Source organism: Acanthochromis polyacanthus, chromosome 6 (genome assembly GCF_021347895.1).
Source record: "Acanthochromis polyacanthus isolate Apoly-LR-REF ecotype Palm Island chromosome 6, KAUST_Apoly_ChrSc, whole genome shotgun sequence".
NCBI lineage: Eukaryota > Metazoa > Chordata > Actinopteri > Pomacentridae > Acanthochromis > Acanthochromis polyacanthus.
The window spans coordinates 34,625,317-34,643,316 of NC_067118.1; the positions used below are offsets into that span (position 1 = coordinate 34,625,317).

The 18,000-nt window shown below is 42.9% G+C and overlaps 1 protein-coding gene across 2 annotated transcripts; it reads left to right on the forward strand.

The window, feature by feature from the left end:
- Window positions 1–1,527: 1,527 nt before the first annotated feature.
- Window positions 1,528–17,944, forward strand: LOC110957861 (CTTNBP2 N-terminal-like protein). Of its 2 annotated transcripts, XM_022204063.2 has the most exons (5): window positions 1,528–1,667; window positions 4,014–4,121; window positions 11,672–11,923; window positions 12,511–12,618; window positions 15,532–17,944. In XM_022204063.2, the coding sequence occupies exons 1-5, from the start codon at window positions 1,662–1,664 to the stop codon at window positions 16,825–16,827; spliced, it is 1,770 nt and encodes a 589-aa protein (XP_022059755.2). In that variant the 5' UTR covers window positions 1,528–1,661; the 3' UTR covers window positions 16,828–17,944. The 2 variants fall into 2 exon arrangements, with proteins under 2 accessions (XP_022059755.2, XP_051805735.1); XM_051949775.1 differs by lacking the exons at window positions 1,528–1,667; window positions 4,014–4,121 and adding an exon at window positions 10,331–10,661.
- The last annotated feature ends 56 nt before the right edge of the window (window positions 17,945–18,000 follow it).

Here is an 18,000-nt window from a genome sequence, read left to right on the forward strand (position 1 = left end):
TTGTAGGCTCATTTTGACAAAGGGGGCTGCACAGTGACGTAGTGGTTAGCACTTACGCCTTGCAGCAAGAAGATCCTCGGTTCAAATCCCGGGGTGGGCCTGGGATCTTTCTGCATGGAGTTTGCAATGTTCTCCCTGTGCATGCGTGGGTTTTCTCCGGGCACTCCGGCTTCCTCCCACAGTCCAAAAATATGCTGAGGTTAATTGATTACTCTAAATTGCCCGTGAATGTGAGTGTGATTGTTTGTCTGTATATGTAGCCCTGTGACAGACTGGCAACCTGTCCAGGGTGTCCCCTGCCTTCGCCTGAGTCAACTGAGACAGGCTCCAGCACCCCCACGACCCTAGTGAGGATAAAGCGGTGTACAGAGAATGGATGGATGAAACAGTTGGTCTGTCCTTCTGTAAGTGAAAGTTAAACAGGAAGTGGTTCACTGAGGATGTCTTCCATTCAGTCTCCTTCTTCACAACCAGATGAGCTTTTCCTTTTGTTGGCTTCACTCAGAGGATCCTCACAGTGAACGAGACACCTGAGATGAAGACAGACGTCACAGTGTCAGCACCAACAGCAGAGGTTCATTTTAAAGTATCCCTGGAAAGATTTCCTCTGTCATATTTTCCAAGCACTGAAAGACAGAAAGGCCTGTCATCACTTTAGCTTTAGAGGAGAGGATTTTATTATCCATTTTATCTATGCTGTAATTTAGATGTAATAACTGTAGCGTTCATCATTACTTTGAACACATTCGTGGAGGTTATTTTTCCAATCTACACTGCAGGAATACATACTACAACATGTGAATCAGTCATTAACAGAACCACTCCTTTTTTGCACTGTTTTGAGTCAATGATCTCCAATACTGCTGTAGCAGATGTGCACCGTACCCGAAACACAAATGGACCTGCAGCAGACCCCAAAACAAGCCTTACATCGTCTAAATATTGACCATAAAATTAGGCTGACTGACGCCACAGAGCTGCAGTATCACAGAAGTTGCAATACTCAACTCTGTGCACGAGGGCAAATCTTGTAAGACATGTTTGCGTGTCGTCTCCACGCCTTGTGTTACTGCCATTGGCCATTAAGGGGAGTTGAAACACCACGAGAGAAGATGCCAGCCTTCTTCTCCACGAGGCGTCAGTTTTTAACAGGGCATTAGTGAAACAACCTGCTTTCAAAGTATTGTCTGTGCAGAAGCAAAATACACATGCACTTGCAAATTAATTAAACATTACATTGTGACTCCTAGGTTTAATAACGTCCAGTTTCGGTGCACTCGCGGACTTTGAAATTTGAAACTACATGCCAAAACAAGTAATGCATTTCTTTTGAGATCGCACAAATCTGCAAACTCCCCGAGGATTCACGCTGGGACGCAGGAGGGAGCAGAAATCTAACATTGGACGTCCGAAACAAAGAGGTTTAGCCCGCAGAAACGGGAACGCCCTTATCCCCGCCCCTTAACGCCAAACCCGACTGCCATTGGTCAGATCGCTGCACTACGACGCTTTGATTGGCGGAGAGCCTCGTCATTGAACGTCTGTTGTTCCCGTTCGCCTCAGAGCTGGAGCGCCTGTGACAGTGGAGTGCTTTGATTCATGCTGTTGTGGAGTCTCATTTTGGGATTTCGAGAAAAATTAATGCGGCCAGAACGGAGCGCATGAAGGTAGGTTGTGGGGAATATTTACTATTAGCTTTCAGAAACTGTAAATCCAATTTTTATCCCTGTTTTTCTTTAAATGAGAAAGCAAAATGTACAAATCCATAGACAGGTTTGTGACCCAGTCTCTCGGTTACAGGCTTTGCCATTTCTGGTCAAGAAATGAAACTTTACTACCCCAAACTAGGCATGACTTTATTCTTTATGATGATAGTTGAGTATGTTTTTGAATCAGTATTGTGGGAATAATCACTGAGATTCATCGGTTTTGTGGTGAGTTCAGTTTCAGGCTAATGGGTGTGAGTGCTCCAGTCATATTGATGCAATATTGATTTTACCATTATCACTACAGGCTGCACATATAGATAATAGCTAATCTGATGTATTTGGGAGTGTTGTGGCACCTATCAAGTGAACTGAATGTGACTAATATGGAAGATAATGACAGTCCCTTGTGTCAGACAAAGGCCCTGGATGGCAGGTGGATCCTGTGCTGTTCCTGAGCAACCACAGCAGTCACTTAATGCTCTGAATACACGGTGTCTCCAGCACCCTGACCCTGTCCTCACAGAATCAGAATGGGAAAAGTAAAATCTGGGCTTTAATTGCTATTTCAGAGAAATGAAGGAAAATAGAGTGTGATTTGTGCCTGAATGCACCCAAGCAGAAATGGTTGTACAGTGTCACTTTGACACTTATCACAGACCAGTGTGGTCAGAGTAGCTGCCATATGCTTCTATTTTGACTTGTAAAGCTGGCTTTATCACAATTTGTTGATTTGCGTGGCAGACACAGCATCTAATGGCAAAACCATTCACACTGGCTCATCCATTAGTACTCACACTTCAAACCTCTGTGGGCTACAGAGAGGGGTTTCGGGGATGATTCCCGGGGTGTGGGTATCCCTGGAATGTGGGAATAATTTTCCATGGATGCAGATTTAGAGATATCGGGTGACATATAGCGAGTTTGGCCTACTTTGATGGCCAAAACTCTAGACACGCATAAATATCTGAACCGGACCGACTCGTGTCAAAGTATGTGTGCATGTGTGTGGCTGGGTAAGGCTGGAAACCACACACTCACAACACATAACAAGTTAGTGGCCTGTAAATACCTACCGGTTCACACACAGTTGCCTTGCTGTGAATGTGCGGGGAGCCACAGAATGCAGGCAGGAATTTTGGACAGACAAAGAATGTTCTGGGACACTGCTATAAGAAAGTAAACAGTTCACTTTCAACCTTCATTGCAGCAAGGAGGAACTTTTTTTTTAAGTGAAGGTTTGCTTTCACTTTTAGCGCAGACAGGTGACAAATTAAAGGAAAAAACTGAAATAAATACATTAAAAATTAAAGACAGAGCAAATGGGGTCTCTGAATGGTTTGGTAAGTATGAAAATTATAGCAATTACACTCTCTGACTGTTGCAGACAGCAAATCCTAGCTATGTGAACTATTAAACTTGGGACCTGCAGGATAGACAGTGTTCACAACCATTAATTCACCCATAATATTTGGTAAAGTAGTGTTTAATTCACCAGTGCCTTTCAAATCATCTGTGTTAAGATGCACTGAACTCATTGTAGCATAATTTAATTGGCTGATTTTAATTAGGCTTCTCTTACCCGACTTCACAGTTCACACAAACCTCCTCAGACACGTAATTACTGCTCTGAGGAGCAGTCACAGTCCGAGGAACTGATCTGAAAGTGACTTCATTCCTTATTTATAAGATGAAGTCAACTTTGAGTTGAGTGTTTTGTCTTTCTCTCAGTTTTAAGGATGATGTCAGCTGTGTGTGGCGCATTATGTCTGACCACTATGACCTGACTGGATCTATCTGGTGAATCATAGGATGCAGTGGACGCAGTGCAGGACGGCTAAGACGCTGAGAGTTTTTAAAATAATATGTTTCAAGCAATCACATTTGCCTAACAGTGTTGGGATTTGGATCATACGGATACCTCACAGTAGACAGCTAGGACTGAATGACGCAGACAACTGTCCTCGGGCCCTTTGTGACTTAATGTGCAGATATGCTAATGACTTCCTGTTTATAACCCTGAGCACAACCCAGCGAGGCCACAGATGGGACCCCAAGTCCCATTGTATATTACTTCTGTGCCACTCATTGAAAATGCACACAGAGAAGCCAACATCATGTGAGGTTCTCTATAAAAAAAAACAACTCCATTTGTACAACCCAGAAGTATTCAAATTTCTTGACGAGGTAGAATCTTCTGATTTCATTTTTTGTTAATTTGCTGCTTTTATGAAGTCCTTGTTGAAAAGTCTGCCACTGTGTCATATTTACCTGAATAAATAGAACTATAACTCTCTCTCACTTTAGGAGGAGAAGATGAATGTGGAGGCTCTGAGCAGAGCAGAGCTGCTGACTCTCCTCAGTGTCTTGGAGGGAGAGCTGGAGGCCCAGGATGTGGTCATACATGCCCTCAGGGTGAGTGTGGAGCTCATGTAGGACACCTAACGTACATTTAGGAGTGTATGCACAAAACATAATAAATAATAAAGCATAATATGATAATATTATGGCCACCCAGTCTTTAATCAGTATACTCTTTGAGACACTAAAATTAGCCTGTTTCAACATTACAATCCCAAAAAGAATGTGAGCTAACAGGAAAGGGATGTGTAAATAGGAAACTTAGGAAACAGAGCTGGTGAAGACAATGGCACAGGAACCATTTTGGGTTCCCAGGTCTTTAGATCCAGTAGAGCCCCAGCATTATTGCTGGTTAGATCAGTCTTTAGCCACATCTGCAATTTGTGTTTCTCTTTTTTATTCTCAATTCAGGCACTGTTCAGATCTGGATAGAGCCATATTGTGTCTAGACTGAGTTCAGACCAACTGATGTGTCGCTTATGTGTCATGTGTGATCATTTGTACTCAACTTGCTTTTATTCTGTGATGTCTCCACTGATGCTTATCAACAACAAAATGTTGCCTCAGTCAAAGAAGAGGACTTTGGGACCTCTGTGATATGTTGTTTTTTATGGATTTGTATTTCAAACCAATACAAGAGTTATTTGGCTCAGGCAAATCAGCTGCATCCAACTGTGGTTGGAACGCTAAATACAGGCTGTGAAGATGACTAGATGCATCTACATTCACACTGTGCTTACTCTGTGTGCACACATGACCAAGACAAGCCCTGAATGCTTTGAACTTTGTTGTCAATTTGGACAACTTGACTCACCGAAGTGCACATTTAGATTAGCACCTCTGACATGACTCAACAACAGCCTTCTCATATTACAGATATCTACTGTTAGAGGCCTGTTTCATACTTGCAGTAGAGTGACAAATTAAAGGAAAACCCCACATAAAATGTTTCTGTAAAGTGTTGGGACATAACATGCCACCAGAATAGAGACTCTTCCAAAAGATGTTCCCTTATTTGGGTCACTTAGCCCAAAATCTTCCATAGGTGTTACACTGGGTTGAGCCATGGTGACTAGAAATGAGTATTTTCAAACTCATCCCACCATTCAAGGAACTGTGTACTGTGGATAGGAGCATTATTGTCCTAGAATAGGTCATCACGATAGAATTGTTTTATAATAGGAAAAAAGTGATCTCTCTTTGTACTGATTTGCATTGACCTTTCCATCTAAGATGCAAGTAGACTGAAACCTTCCCCCCAAAATGACCAAAGCCTCTCAATGTAGGGGTCTGAGTTCAGGTTTTTCCTTTATTTTGTCACCTGTCTGGACTATTTCCTGAAAATCTAAATCAGAGAAACTCATTAACTTATATGTAAGTGACATAGCGTAGCTTTCCTTCAGCAATAATACATTTCAATGTTAGAGTCTAGTCTGATTTTTTTCTCTCCATACTCCTGACTGCTTTTCACACTCATGTCTACGGCAGGTGTTCTGCGCTCAGATGAAACTGCTCAGACTCTGAATGCTTGACTCACTGTTTGAAACAGAGGCTGAGTCTGTGATTACGACGAACAGCGACCATGGCCGTCCTGTTGATAGTGAAGTTTATCTGGAGAGCCAGTGAGGCTGTAATCTTGAGAGAATGTCAGTGCCAGGGCCTGAAGGAAAGCCGCTCTAACCACACAGCTCAGATGCAGCTTAAATGGCAGCTATCCAGATCTGAAGCATGCAGCGTTTGACCCAAAACTCAACATGCACACACAATCAGTCCCTTAGGACAAATCTGTGGTCGCCTAGTTGTCTCTACTTACTCCTCTTTTCCTATCTCTAGCTCTTGCTACTTTTTTCCCTTCTATCTCCTTTCCTCATTCTCTCTTACTCAAACACAGCCACATTATGGGGGGTCTTTCATGTTTTACCGTGACCCATGTCTTATCTGCCCACTCACATTTTGGTGGTCTCCATTGGGCCACTCATAGGCTGCAGTGTTTATTGTGGAGAGGATGTACAGAGTTGAAGGCACAAATCACTGACTTCCCTTGTTCCTGCTGGGGGTCTGTACAGTAAATTACTAACCGGTCAATGTTCGGGCAGATTATGTGTAGAAGGGAGAGTCAAGGATGAATAGCAAGCAAATTTGGTCAATATTTGGCTTTGTTTCTGTCCCTAAATTTGGCATCAGTGAGTCTGTCCTTCCAGATTCTCAGCCATCCAGTTTAGGGTAATCCTAAGAGATTCCAAAGAAGGAAAGTGGACTTTTCTTTTTAGTTCATTTTTGGTCCAAAAAGAGAAGTCCGGTTGCCTTCTACTGAATCTTTTATGTACTCCCAGGAAGTCTATTCATACTGTCAGTCTTTCTCTGTCTTGGCTGATTTTGATATTCCTCAAGCAATTGCTCGTCTCTAACTAGAGCTGTCTTTTCTTTGTGACAAGCTGCATTAACCAAACTTTCAGTGTGTGCCAAAGATGTTTACTTGCATGTAAGACTAGTGGAGAAAGAAATTCTCCCTCTTTCTCTTTTCCACTCTGTTCAATATTGTCTCTTCTCAGCAGCAAGTACTTGGGATGCCTCTAGATTGCTCGGGACAACCGTCCTCAATCCCTATTTTCCCATTCTTTCACTTGAAACCCTTCAAAACGTCGAACCGCATCAGTGTTTGCTTCCTAACAGAATGACATGACGTCACCTATTGGACTTGTCTCTACAGATTCTTGATCGTACTGTTTCTAGTTCTCATTACTAAGGATACAGATAAGCAGTTTTACTAGAGGGAACATTCCTGAGAACATGACACCAGAAACAGGTCCTGCATTCCAAGAGGAGTGGCATATCTTTTGAGCTGTCGATTGTCCTGATCTTATATTCACCTAATGCTATTATTATCTTCTGTCTGTTAGGTATAAATGGAATGAATCCTGCACAGAGTGGCTCAAAAGAGTGTCAGTTAAAGACATAGAAAAGGATGTATACAATAGAGAGACACCTGTTCCTTAAATACTCATGGAGGGAGCCTGAAGTCTTAGTTGTTCTGTCTACTGTGGAAAACAAACTTGTGACTCTGAAGCAACAAAACCCATTCTGTGACGTTCAAGTGACTGCTCCCAACTGTTTTTGTGAAAGACTCCGTGGTCTTGTGCTGCTGTGACTACAGATTCACCACGACATTTATGTGGTTCAGATATTGCATTCATTTTCTGATGAAGGACCTGTTTTGTTTTTCATATGATGTCATGTCCTGTAATCCTAAAGCGCTTCATCTATTTCTGCAGGCTGACGTGTTTTCCTGACTCCATAAACAATAGGGCCTGGCAAGAGTGTGTTGCTAAGATAAGAGTGTATAGTCTTTTACTGTTCCATTCACTGCCCAGTTTTGACATGTTGTCTAGACTGGTAGGGGAAAAATTCCCAAAAAGAGCTGTAAGTGCACAAAAGATTCCCTTAAAAGCAAGGTAGGATTGTAATACACGCTGGTGTGTGATGTCGGTGAAGTGCTTCCATATTGACAGCCTGAGGACTGCGAGTGACCTGAAAATGTTCGGATGACATCAAAGTAACTCATGTTACCTTCTTGCTTTTTTTTTTTCTCATTTTCACTAAGTGCTCAGAAACACGCAACAGCACACAGTTCACATCAATGATTTGTCCGTATGGAACAACATAGGCCGGAAAGTGGTTTCCTTAGGATGTGTTTTTATGGCAGCCTCTCTTATGACTAAACTTGAAAGTAAAGATTCATATCTAACCACACCCGACACTGCTATTTGCACTGAACATGACAGTATTTGCCTGGAACAAATAAAATATAGGCGATACAGGAGGTCAGGCCAAACCACAGCAGCCACAAATCTAACATAATAAAAACTTGCATTCTCACTGAGGTTTGTCCATAATATCTGCAGCAATGAATTACCCTGCCAGTTTAATTTTTGACTCCATCTCAAGATAAAACAGAGCATTTCCTTGTTTTGTCTGCCCAGTGATAGGGTAGGAGTTTCCAAATGCAGCGCTTGACCAAAGGTTCAGAGCACCTGCTTCCAGGTTTCGTCACCAACCACCGATGATAACATTTAAGACAGTTAAACATTACTTAGACAGACTTGTCTGGTGTTTTTACAGTTATCTCAGTGCCATCTGTGGTTAATGTGTGGGTGGGAGGTGTGGAGGATACAGCTTCAGCCTTAAGCACACACCTTAGAATACACTTCATAAATCATGCACCTAAAATCTCCTATCTCTTGCTCTCTTTTATTGCCATTTGGAGATCAACAAAAGCCTGTAGCTGGAATAAGTAGTGTTTGCAGATGAATTACACTTACCGTGTATTACAAGTCCACTTTTGTACCAATGCAATCTGTATCTTCAAATTACCAGAATGTACATTACATATATAAAATAGTGTAAACCTTTGGTAGCATTGAGAAAATCACTTTACTACCTCACAGCAATGGCATGATCCCTCACCAGCTTCCTACATTGCCAATATACTAGTACTTTTTGAAGCTCCCACACTGCTGTGGGGCATTTCTGCAAGAGTAGATGGGCTTGTAACTCCTGTATAAGGAGTGCTAAGGGTTTATTTCTGTCTCACTCTGCTGTGTTCTCTAAAACATCAGCAGCACAGTAAAGTATGCAAACAGTGAAAGAGCCTGATTTGTGAGTGAATTCACAGCATTTCACTGAAAGTGAACATTTAATTCTCAGTATGTATGGATTATGTGAAACGTGTTAGTATGTTAACGTGTTAATGCGTGGGACCTCAATGTGTAAATGTGCTATTGTTTGCATATTAGCAATGAGAAAATTTGAGGCTGTCGTTTGTTTTGCTTTCAAGCTTGATCACTTTTTCTGCCTACAACCTACTTTAAGTAGGTACATTTGCAGTTTGGGCTCTCCCAAGGCACTATTGCATACACTTACCATGTCAAGGGGTGGTGTACCAATTATGTTGTCGTTAATTGCTAGTTAGCTAGTCATTAGCCTCCAGCACCACATTGTCTCACTAAACTGTATTTCTACTGCTCAGCCAAACTGATGGTTGGGTGTCTGATATGTTATTATATCTAATGATAATTTTTTGACATTGTAACTACTGGTGCCTGAGAGAAAGACTTTATAGTCACATGCAGCAAATATCCCATAAGTTAAGACACTCAAAAGCAATGCTATGCAGATAAATATATGCTTGCACTCCATTTGTCTTCCACCCACAGTATTCGGTCAGTCAGAGGGAGCAAAACTGTACATCTGTAACAGGAGATGCCCATTCAGAGCTGTGATTTTGTCCGTGCTTGCTGCTGAGCTCATTGTGTGACACTCCATTACTAAGGAAACAGGACTCCCTGGCTCTTTTCAGCTCACAGAAGGGCATGATTGTGCCCTGAGGCTGTAGGTAACTGACTGACACACAATTTTTTAAAAGGTGAAAAGCATCAGGTTGTCCTTCACACCTCGCTACAGTATCAGGAATGCATCGGAAAAAACAGGCTGCTGAGGAAGGCAATGATCAAACATGCTGTAGCACACCCACTGTAATTGAACGACACTGCAGGCAGTTGTTAATGAATTCTTAAGTATTTGATGAAGTTCAAAAATAAACTAATTAAGAAACAGAAAAAGTTATTCGCATGTAATATATTCTTTCCCACGACTTTCTGTAGACGCATTTGTCTGCAGCAGTTGAGCAGAAATGAGAGCTTTGCAGAAGAGAGGGTTTGCTTGTTGAGCCCTCTCATAAAGGAAAGCACACTCTGTCATTATGATCAGAACTATTTCGACAAAAAACCATGAGAGACCCGACCCTGGGCTAGGGTTGTGACGAATGCACACATTCTCACACACACACTCAGCCAACCCTTAATGGTCTGTTTTTTTCAGTAAGGACGCTACAGTTTTGTATCCAGCCAGTTGAACCGACCTAAAAGCTTTAAAAAGGCCAGCATGGTGACACATGCACACAACCTCCAGTAAACATACATACAGTGGCTTGCATACAAATTTAAATCAACCGAAAAAGCAGACATAGACACACTACACACATTGCAGTACGCTCATAGCGACTGTCACACATAGACGCCTCCTGGGTCAGACTTGGAGACAATGCATTAAACTGAAGGCACTGAGACACTGTCTTTGTGCAAGTTCTGTGATCTCCTCACTAAGGGTCACATTCTTTGTTCAGCTGGAGAAAATAGCCTCAAATACAGCCTCCTTGCTGAAACCCTCAGGACGTGTGTGTGCGTGTATTTGTGTCGCCAGTGTCTGAGTGCGTGTGAGGAAAGAAAGAGGCTGACAGAAAGGCAGAAGAAGAGAGAGGCATTTTCTAAGGAATGATGATGAATCGACAGAGGAATGCGGTGCCATGCATGTTTGGGCAGGGGGCCGACTGGGGCTGCCGGACTGGGGTGTCTGATGAGGATTGCATGGGGAGACAGAGACGCTTGTCCTGAAGGCACGTGGAACGAACTCTGTGGCATGTGCCGACATAAATTGGATTGCCAGCTGACCCTAAATGCCTCCAGAACTCAAACCTACTAACCGTTATGTAGCTAATGAGACCACCCTTCATGACATTTCAAGGGGATGAGGAGTGAGGTCAGCAAGACTTTATCTTATTTTGCTTCATTTCTTGTCATTCTGACACATTTCTGTCAAACCAAGTCAAATAATGTGCGATAAAGTCGACTGAATTGAGTCACCTGCATCATTTTGCTTCTTGTGATCTCTCTTCAAACAAGTATGCCGGCACTTCACAGGCAATTGTTTTGTTTTAATCTATCCGGTTCATTGGAAACAGCTCTGTGCGTGTGTGTGTGTGTGTGTGTGTGTGTGTGTGTGTGTGTGTGTGTGTGTGTGTGTGTGTGTGTGTGTGTGTGTGTGTGTGTGTGTGTGTGTGTGTGTGTGTGTGTGTGTGTGTGTGTGTGTGTGTGATTTCATGGCCCGGTCCTTCACCCCTGCATCCCCGGGGAGCAGTTAACATCTGCCCCCGGTGGGGGTTGGACAGCCATGTCTCACCTCTTTGTGTTTGGGTTGACGGGAAAGACCATCTGCTTGTGCTCACACTGACAATAACATCACTCAGCACAGTTTTCCTGCACACACATGCACACACAAGATGACACACACTTCTGGGTGTTTTTCCAATAGTGATCACTACATTGTTTTACCTGCAAGTCAGTCTTTTGCATGGAGGTGTGCATCCTTGCATGTTTGCATGCAGACCGTTTTTATGGCTCTGACAGTGGGACCTCATGTTATTTTCTTAATGCGTTTTTGTCATGCAGTGCAGTGTGGAAAGAAGACATCATCCAGCTCACATACTGAGACACATAAACACACTGCCTTCTGCTCAGTCAGGACTGAACATGTCTGTGGATATACATTAACGTGTTCTGCCTGTAGCCAGATTAATACTTGATACTCTCATTAGTTGCCTGCTGAGCTACGCTTGCATGTACATGTATGTGTTTCATCATTTAGCACTGCTGATTTCTCTCAGAAACAAAGACTGCTTTCCCTTGTTAATGGTCAGCATATTAACATGAGCTAATCTAGCTAACTGCCTATTTACATGTGCTCGTTGTGTGTTTGTGTGTATCGATTAGGCTCAACACAGAGATGCTTTTGTCCAGGAGCGCTATGGACAGTATGACCTCAGCGATCCATTCCTGGCCCTGCAGCGGGACAACGATAGCGTGGAGCGCCAGGACACACTCACCCAACCTCACACGCATCTGCAAGGCCGGGCAGTGGGCCCAAACCCTCTGGCTGTGCTTAAACTGGTCATGGCTCACTGCAAAAGGATGCAGGAGAGGATGATGGGACAGCTAGCTGCTGCTGAGAGCAGACACAGGAGGGTAAGAGGCAATGCAGGCTCACACACAGTCCAGGTCACACTTTATCATATCAGATTTGCTTGTAGAGATGATGCTGCAACCAGCTAAGTGCCCATCCAGTGTCACACAGAGGCACACACTTGTACAGTAGGCTTGTTGTGTGTGTGATAATGTGCATGTTTAATTAGTCTCTATGTTTCAGTTATTGACTTGGCTTTGGCAGTGAAGCAGACAGGCAGCAGCTGCACCAGGGGCTTAGAGGAGTGATATGGAGCTTTGTCACAGCAGAGCTCAAGGTCTGGGAGTGTATAGGAATCATGGAAACCCAACCTATAGACTGTGTATAAATCAAATTCAGAGAAGTGATGAAACTGACAAAGCCTTGTAATGAAGACGAGGTTCTGCTCATGCTGGTAAATTGCGGTACAAGTTTCACATTGGGAGGTGCATGTGAGACAAGGAGCTTATTGAAAGACAGATAAATCAGAAAGGTAATTTGCTGGATGGAAAATTACATAAAATCCATGCAGTGAATCCTGAAACAAGAAACCTTTCAAAATGTCATGTAATATAGATATATATTTTTTGTTTGACTGTGTGTTTGGCAGATGATCGATGATCTGGAGAAGGAGAAACAACGACATGCCCAGGACTCTGTGCAGCGGGCTGATTTCACCTTTTTGCTCCAGACAGAAAGAGATAAGCTGCTGCAACAGGTGTGACTGGGTTGAGGAAGACAGTTTATTTGTACTTTAGTAGTTTTGAGTTCTTTTGTTCAGGCATAAAATGAATAGATAGATGTTAATTACCTTGACAGTTTCTGCGAGAGCTCTCACCTTCTTCAGAAGCGTCTCACTGACCAAGAGAGCCATCACTAGAACTGTCAAGGTAATCAGCATTTGTCTGTTCACTTTATGTCTGAACAAAAGAGCTCAAAACCACTGCATCAATAAGAAGACATGATGAACGATTTTGAGCTTTTATTTGCACTGTGTGTATGGAAATATTTGTATGTTTAAGTCTCAGAAAAAACAGAGCTCATCTTCTGACAGATGAGCACATGTGGGGCATGTGTTTCACTTGCTCGCTCCTCTGGCTGTCTGCACAGTGTCCTTTGTTGTAGCTGTGATTTAAAACCCAGTGACTGAGCAGGGAGGCTTCAGTGTGTAACTCAGTAGGGTGGAGAGGGTTTGGCCTGTTAAAGAACAGACACAGCCACACAGGCACTCACATGCACAAACCCAGGCTGTTCCATGGGAAACAGATGAGGAAGAGGCCATTGTTTAGCTGACCAGCAGCCATGGGGCTTTATGGCCTCAGGAAACCTGAGATAATGGATGTCCATGGCTAATGCAAGGTCAGCTGGTGCACACACACACACTGTGAGCACACAACCACCTACTACATAAACTTTGCACAAGTGTCTTATGTAAGAAAAGGTTCCTGAGTGTCTCCCAGTCTTCCTCAGGCTTTTCCTGCCTCTGGTGTTTTTGTACACTAACCCTACACACACGATTGTATTTCATCACCTCTTATTTCCTTCAAGCACTCATCAAAGCTTTTAAGCGGCCCAGTCACCCTCTAATGACCTCACACAGACTGAACTTTCCATAAACATGCTTTGCAAGCAAATAATTCTTGAGCAATTGCCCCTCTCTTTGTCTCCTGTGACTCTGAAACAACACATATTCACTTTCCAGATTCTGTATGACCCTGGTTGGCCTAATTTAAGAGTCGTTTATCAGACAGAACTGTATGTACACAATACAACAGAACTGAGTGAATCTCTGTACAATGTCACTTAAATGTAAAATTAATTCAAATTGTGACATCTTACCAAAATTGCATTCCTTCTAAGTCGAACAATGGAGTATTTGCCCTTATGCAAGGTCACAAAATAACAGGTCAGATGTAATTATCCATCAATCTACCCATTTTCTTCTGCTTATCAAGGGTTGGGTTGCTGTAGCAGCAGGTTAAGCAGGTTATTCCGGATGTCCATCTCATGTAGCAATGCTTTCCAAATCCTGCTGGGGGCTGTCAAGGTGTTCCCAGGCCAGGGGAGACACATTATAGTTTAAATGTACTGCAGTAAAAATGCAGGCCTCAGAGCAGGATCTCTCTGCCAAAAGTCTGCACACCTTTCATTACTGAGATTCAGATCTTTCAACATTTCTTTCAATACTTAATGTGTCCATCTTTATTTTTACTCACAAAATCAATCCTCATTGGCATGTAGACAGCCAGATTTCTAGAGAGATTTTCTACCAGTCTTCAGATTTTTTTTTTCAGCTGCTCTTTGCTGGAGGGGTTGAGTTGCTCTACTTTTCTCTTCAAAATACCCCAAAGGTGTTCTGTTGGAGTCAAGTCAGGTGACAGACTTGGCTGGGTCACACTTTTCCTTTTTTTGTGTGTGCGTGTGATTTTGGCATTGTGCTTTGGATCCTTATCATACTACAATATTTTTTCTACTAAACTTCTGCAGGCCCGGAGTCATCTTGTCAGTCAGCCAGTCAGTATTTTATGTGATATAACCCCAGGCATTCATGGTGCTATCTATAAATATCACATCCTCTCATATCACCATACTCCCACCCACGTGCTTCACTGTCAGGACTATGTAGCCCTTGGCCAGGTTCATGCCAAACATGCTGATCCCCACCTGAGCTGAACAAATTCACTTTTATCTCACCTGAGCAAAGAAACATGCTTCCAACACTCATCACGCTTCTTGTCATGTTCTTTCGCAAAGTTTCATCTTGCAGTTTTTTTTCCGAACGGAAAGCAATGGCATTTTCCTTGAGCGCCTTGCATAGAGGTTGACATTATGCTCAGTCCTTCACAGTGAGCCATCACAGAAGCTCTGATTTCCACTGATGTGCCAAGTCTGACGCACTTGCCTGTCTCTTTTTTAGACTGTAAAAAAGATTTTTTTGGATTGTGCAAATGTGCAGTGCTTGTGGCGTCATTTATGGATGACGACCACTTCAAACTTCATTAGTGGTACTATAGCTTGTTTTAGTTGGTAATTTATCTTCCTATATCCTGTGAGGTCTTACAATTAAATTTTCAGGTCCTCTGGAAACTCTTTTCCATGTGCGACTAAGACACAGACATGCTGATAGACCAAGCTTTTAGATTCAAAGTTTAGAAAGTTCTGGTGTTCTGGTCATTGTATAACCATGTTCTTACAGTTAGTTGACACAGCTAATTTGGAAGTCACAATTTTACTTCAATGATTACTTATCTGACTACAGTGCTAGCGATTAAAAAGTGTATTAAATGTTGTTGGACTTAATTTCTACACTGCAGCCTTACTAAAGAATTTGTTTTTGATTGTTCATGAGAGACAACACTATGCCTGTCAACTTGGAAACAAATATAATAATTAGGACGTGATGCACTTTTTAAACTTTTCACATGTAAGTAATATTGCACTGGAGTATACCTACTTGGGTTCAGTGCAAAATCTGTGAACTCCTTTGCAAAAACAATTGTAATTTCACATAAAGGAATAGGTTTTCATCCAAGCTGGATCTAAAGCAATACATAGTGTTATTTTGCCCCTTTGTGGTCAAACAAGGTAAAGCTGTTATGCCTTGACTTGTATTTCTCTCTCTCTTTTCTAGTTGGAGGTGGAGCGTGCAACAGTGCAGAGGTTAGAGAAGGAACAAGCACAAGTGGTGAGCAAAGTGGAGGAGTCGCTCTCGCAGCAGCAGCAGCTCTCCTCAACGCTGACGCTGGAGCTCCAGAAAGCCAGCACCCAGGCTCAGGAGGAGGCTCAGAAGGTCTCCCAGCTTCACACGTTGCTGCAAGAGGAGACCAGTGCCTTGGAGAAGCTCCAGGCAGTTCTTGAAAGCGAGAAGAGCAGGGCAGCTCAGCTAGAGGCCGAGTCTGAGCGGCAACTGACTGAGTTTGATACAGAACGAGAGCAGATGAAAGCCAGGCTCAGCAAAGAGGAGGAAAGGAGTAGGGAGCTTGAAAGACAGGTAGGGGAACTCAGGAAGAGGTTGGCTGAGACTGAAGGATGTAAAGTAGAGGTAAAGGAGCCTGTAACAGAGGTGAAGGAGTCTAAGATGATGGTGGTGTCCACTTCTGTTCAGACTGAGCCGGATGGAAAGGTGTCTGCCGCTCCTAAATCCACCTCACTGCCAAAGGTCAATGGGCATCATAATCTAAAGGAGACAGAACCAACACAGGAAGGGAGAGGAGCAGAAAATGGAGGAGTAGAAAATGGTGGAGGAGCACTTTTGCATTCGCCTCTTCACCCTCTTCCTCACCCTCATCCTCACTCTCCCTCCAGCACAGCCTCCTCTTCCCTCTCCTCTTCCCCTATTTCCTCCCCTGTCCTGGCAAAGCGTCTGGGCAGCCCAGGCTTCCATCAGTCCTCCTACCAAGCTGGAGTGAACCAGCGGTTCCAGGCTGCCAGGCACAAGTTCCAAAGTCAGGCCGAGCTGGAACAGCAGCAGCACGGTGGCCCTCTTTCCCCCAGGGATCTCTCCCCCACCACCTCCTCCATCCCTCCCCCTCCAGAGCATAGCACAGCCAAGCAGCTGGCCCGCAACACTGTCACCCAGGTGTTGTCCCGCTTTACAAGCCAGCAGGCCGGAGTCAAGCTGTCGCCAATCAGCAGCTCACCGTTTGGTACAGACTACCGCAATCTAGCAGCATCTCCTCCAGGGTCGAGGTCGCCTTCTTCAGGCCCTCTGTCTCCAGGCATCCGCTCACCCCTCACTCCTCGCTCAGAGAAGACCAATCCTCCTCCAATTCCTCCCAAGAGGCCAGGCATGAGTCCAACTCCAGGCTCCCCAAGTCACTCTGCTCGGACCAGCCTCTTCCCAGAGCTGACGGGCAACTGTGGACAAAGCACCAGCGGACAAGAGGGAGCAAAGGAATCCGACCTGGTTTTATCCTCTAGTAGCTAACAACCAGCTCATACAGACTAACTGCTAAACAAGTCAGGGCTAAATCAGCAGTTACTGTAATATGTATCTACGCTCGCCCTTGCAAACCCACTTCATAGCACTCAAAATCTAGACACTTCAAAGCTGCACTGGTTTAAACAGATGCAGTTTGCTGCACCCCTACCTCCATAGCACAATCTGAGAAACAATTGGAAAAGGCCTATTAGAAATGAAACACAGTATCTTATAGATTATTTTACTGGATTTTATGTTTTTTATGTCTGTTTCTTTTGCTGAATCATTGTGAGTTTAAAAATTTACAATGAAAAAGTATCTATTATTTTCTGTAACCCATTTTGAAAAAAGGAACGTCAGTGGGATTTCGTCGTACAGCACTGCGTTTCTTTTTTCTCTGACTCTAAAACTGCCAATCCTGCTACAATCAAAAACAAAACTGTAAAGCATGTAGAAGGGCTAAAATATCTGGATGTGGAGCAAATGTGTAGCTACTGTATCATCATTTTATAATAGGAAGTAGTTTTTAAATGTTTTCACAACACATTCTTATGCAGTTTCTATAGAGATGTTCCACAATATTATATTGTAAATATGTTAAAGAATTCAGTTAATTCTTTATGAATGAACATCACCTGCATGTACTGTGTTTTTTCTACTATACTTGAGTCTTGTCTGAGTCTTGTCTTGAAAAGGGAGAGCACACTTTGCACTGTATTACTGTATTTCTACATTTCAGTTTTTTTTTTTTTATTCAGGGAAGATTGATTTCTGCTTCAAACAAACCAAGAAGGACAATATGTCATGCTTATGTGACAACTCTTTCAGATATTAGAAGATAATGGACATCTTGCTACTGTAATTATCATATAGTATGTGTCAAATTATTTACATAGGATTGTCTTATCCTAACAGTGATACACATCAGATGATTGTTTTAGGTTTTTACCGTTTTTATGTCTGGTTTTGGCTTTAAAACCAATATTTTTCGCCAATCTATTTATACCTGTAGATGTATGCACTGCTGTCTGTGAGGGTTTCTCGGCTGTCTCTAGTAAATAAGCTTATCATGAACACCCGCAACATTTAGCGCTTTTTTTAAATAAACTGTCCCCATTTTAAAGCTTCGTGTCCTACAGTATCATTCTATAAAATCAATTAGCAATCTTCCAAATTTTG

Excerpts from the sequence above, each read along its gene's own strand:
- LOC110957861 (XM_022204063.2), top strand. Across the intron at positions 4,122-11,671 it reads TGGTCATACATGCCCTCAGG|GCTCAACACAGAGATGCTTT; the intron begins GTGAGTGTGGAG and ends TGTATCGATTAG. Across the intron at positions 12,619-15,531 it reads GAGATAAGCTGCTGCAACAG|TTGGAGGTGGAGCGTGCAAC; the intron begins GTGTGACTGGGT and ends TCTCTTTTCTAG.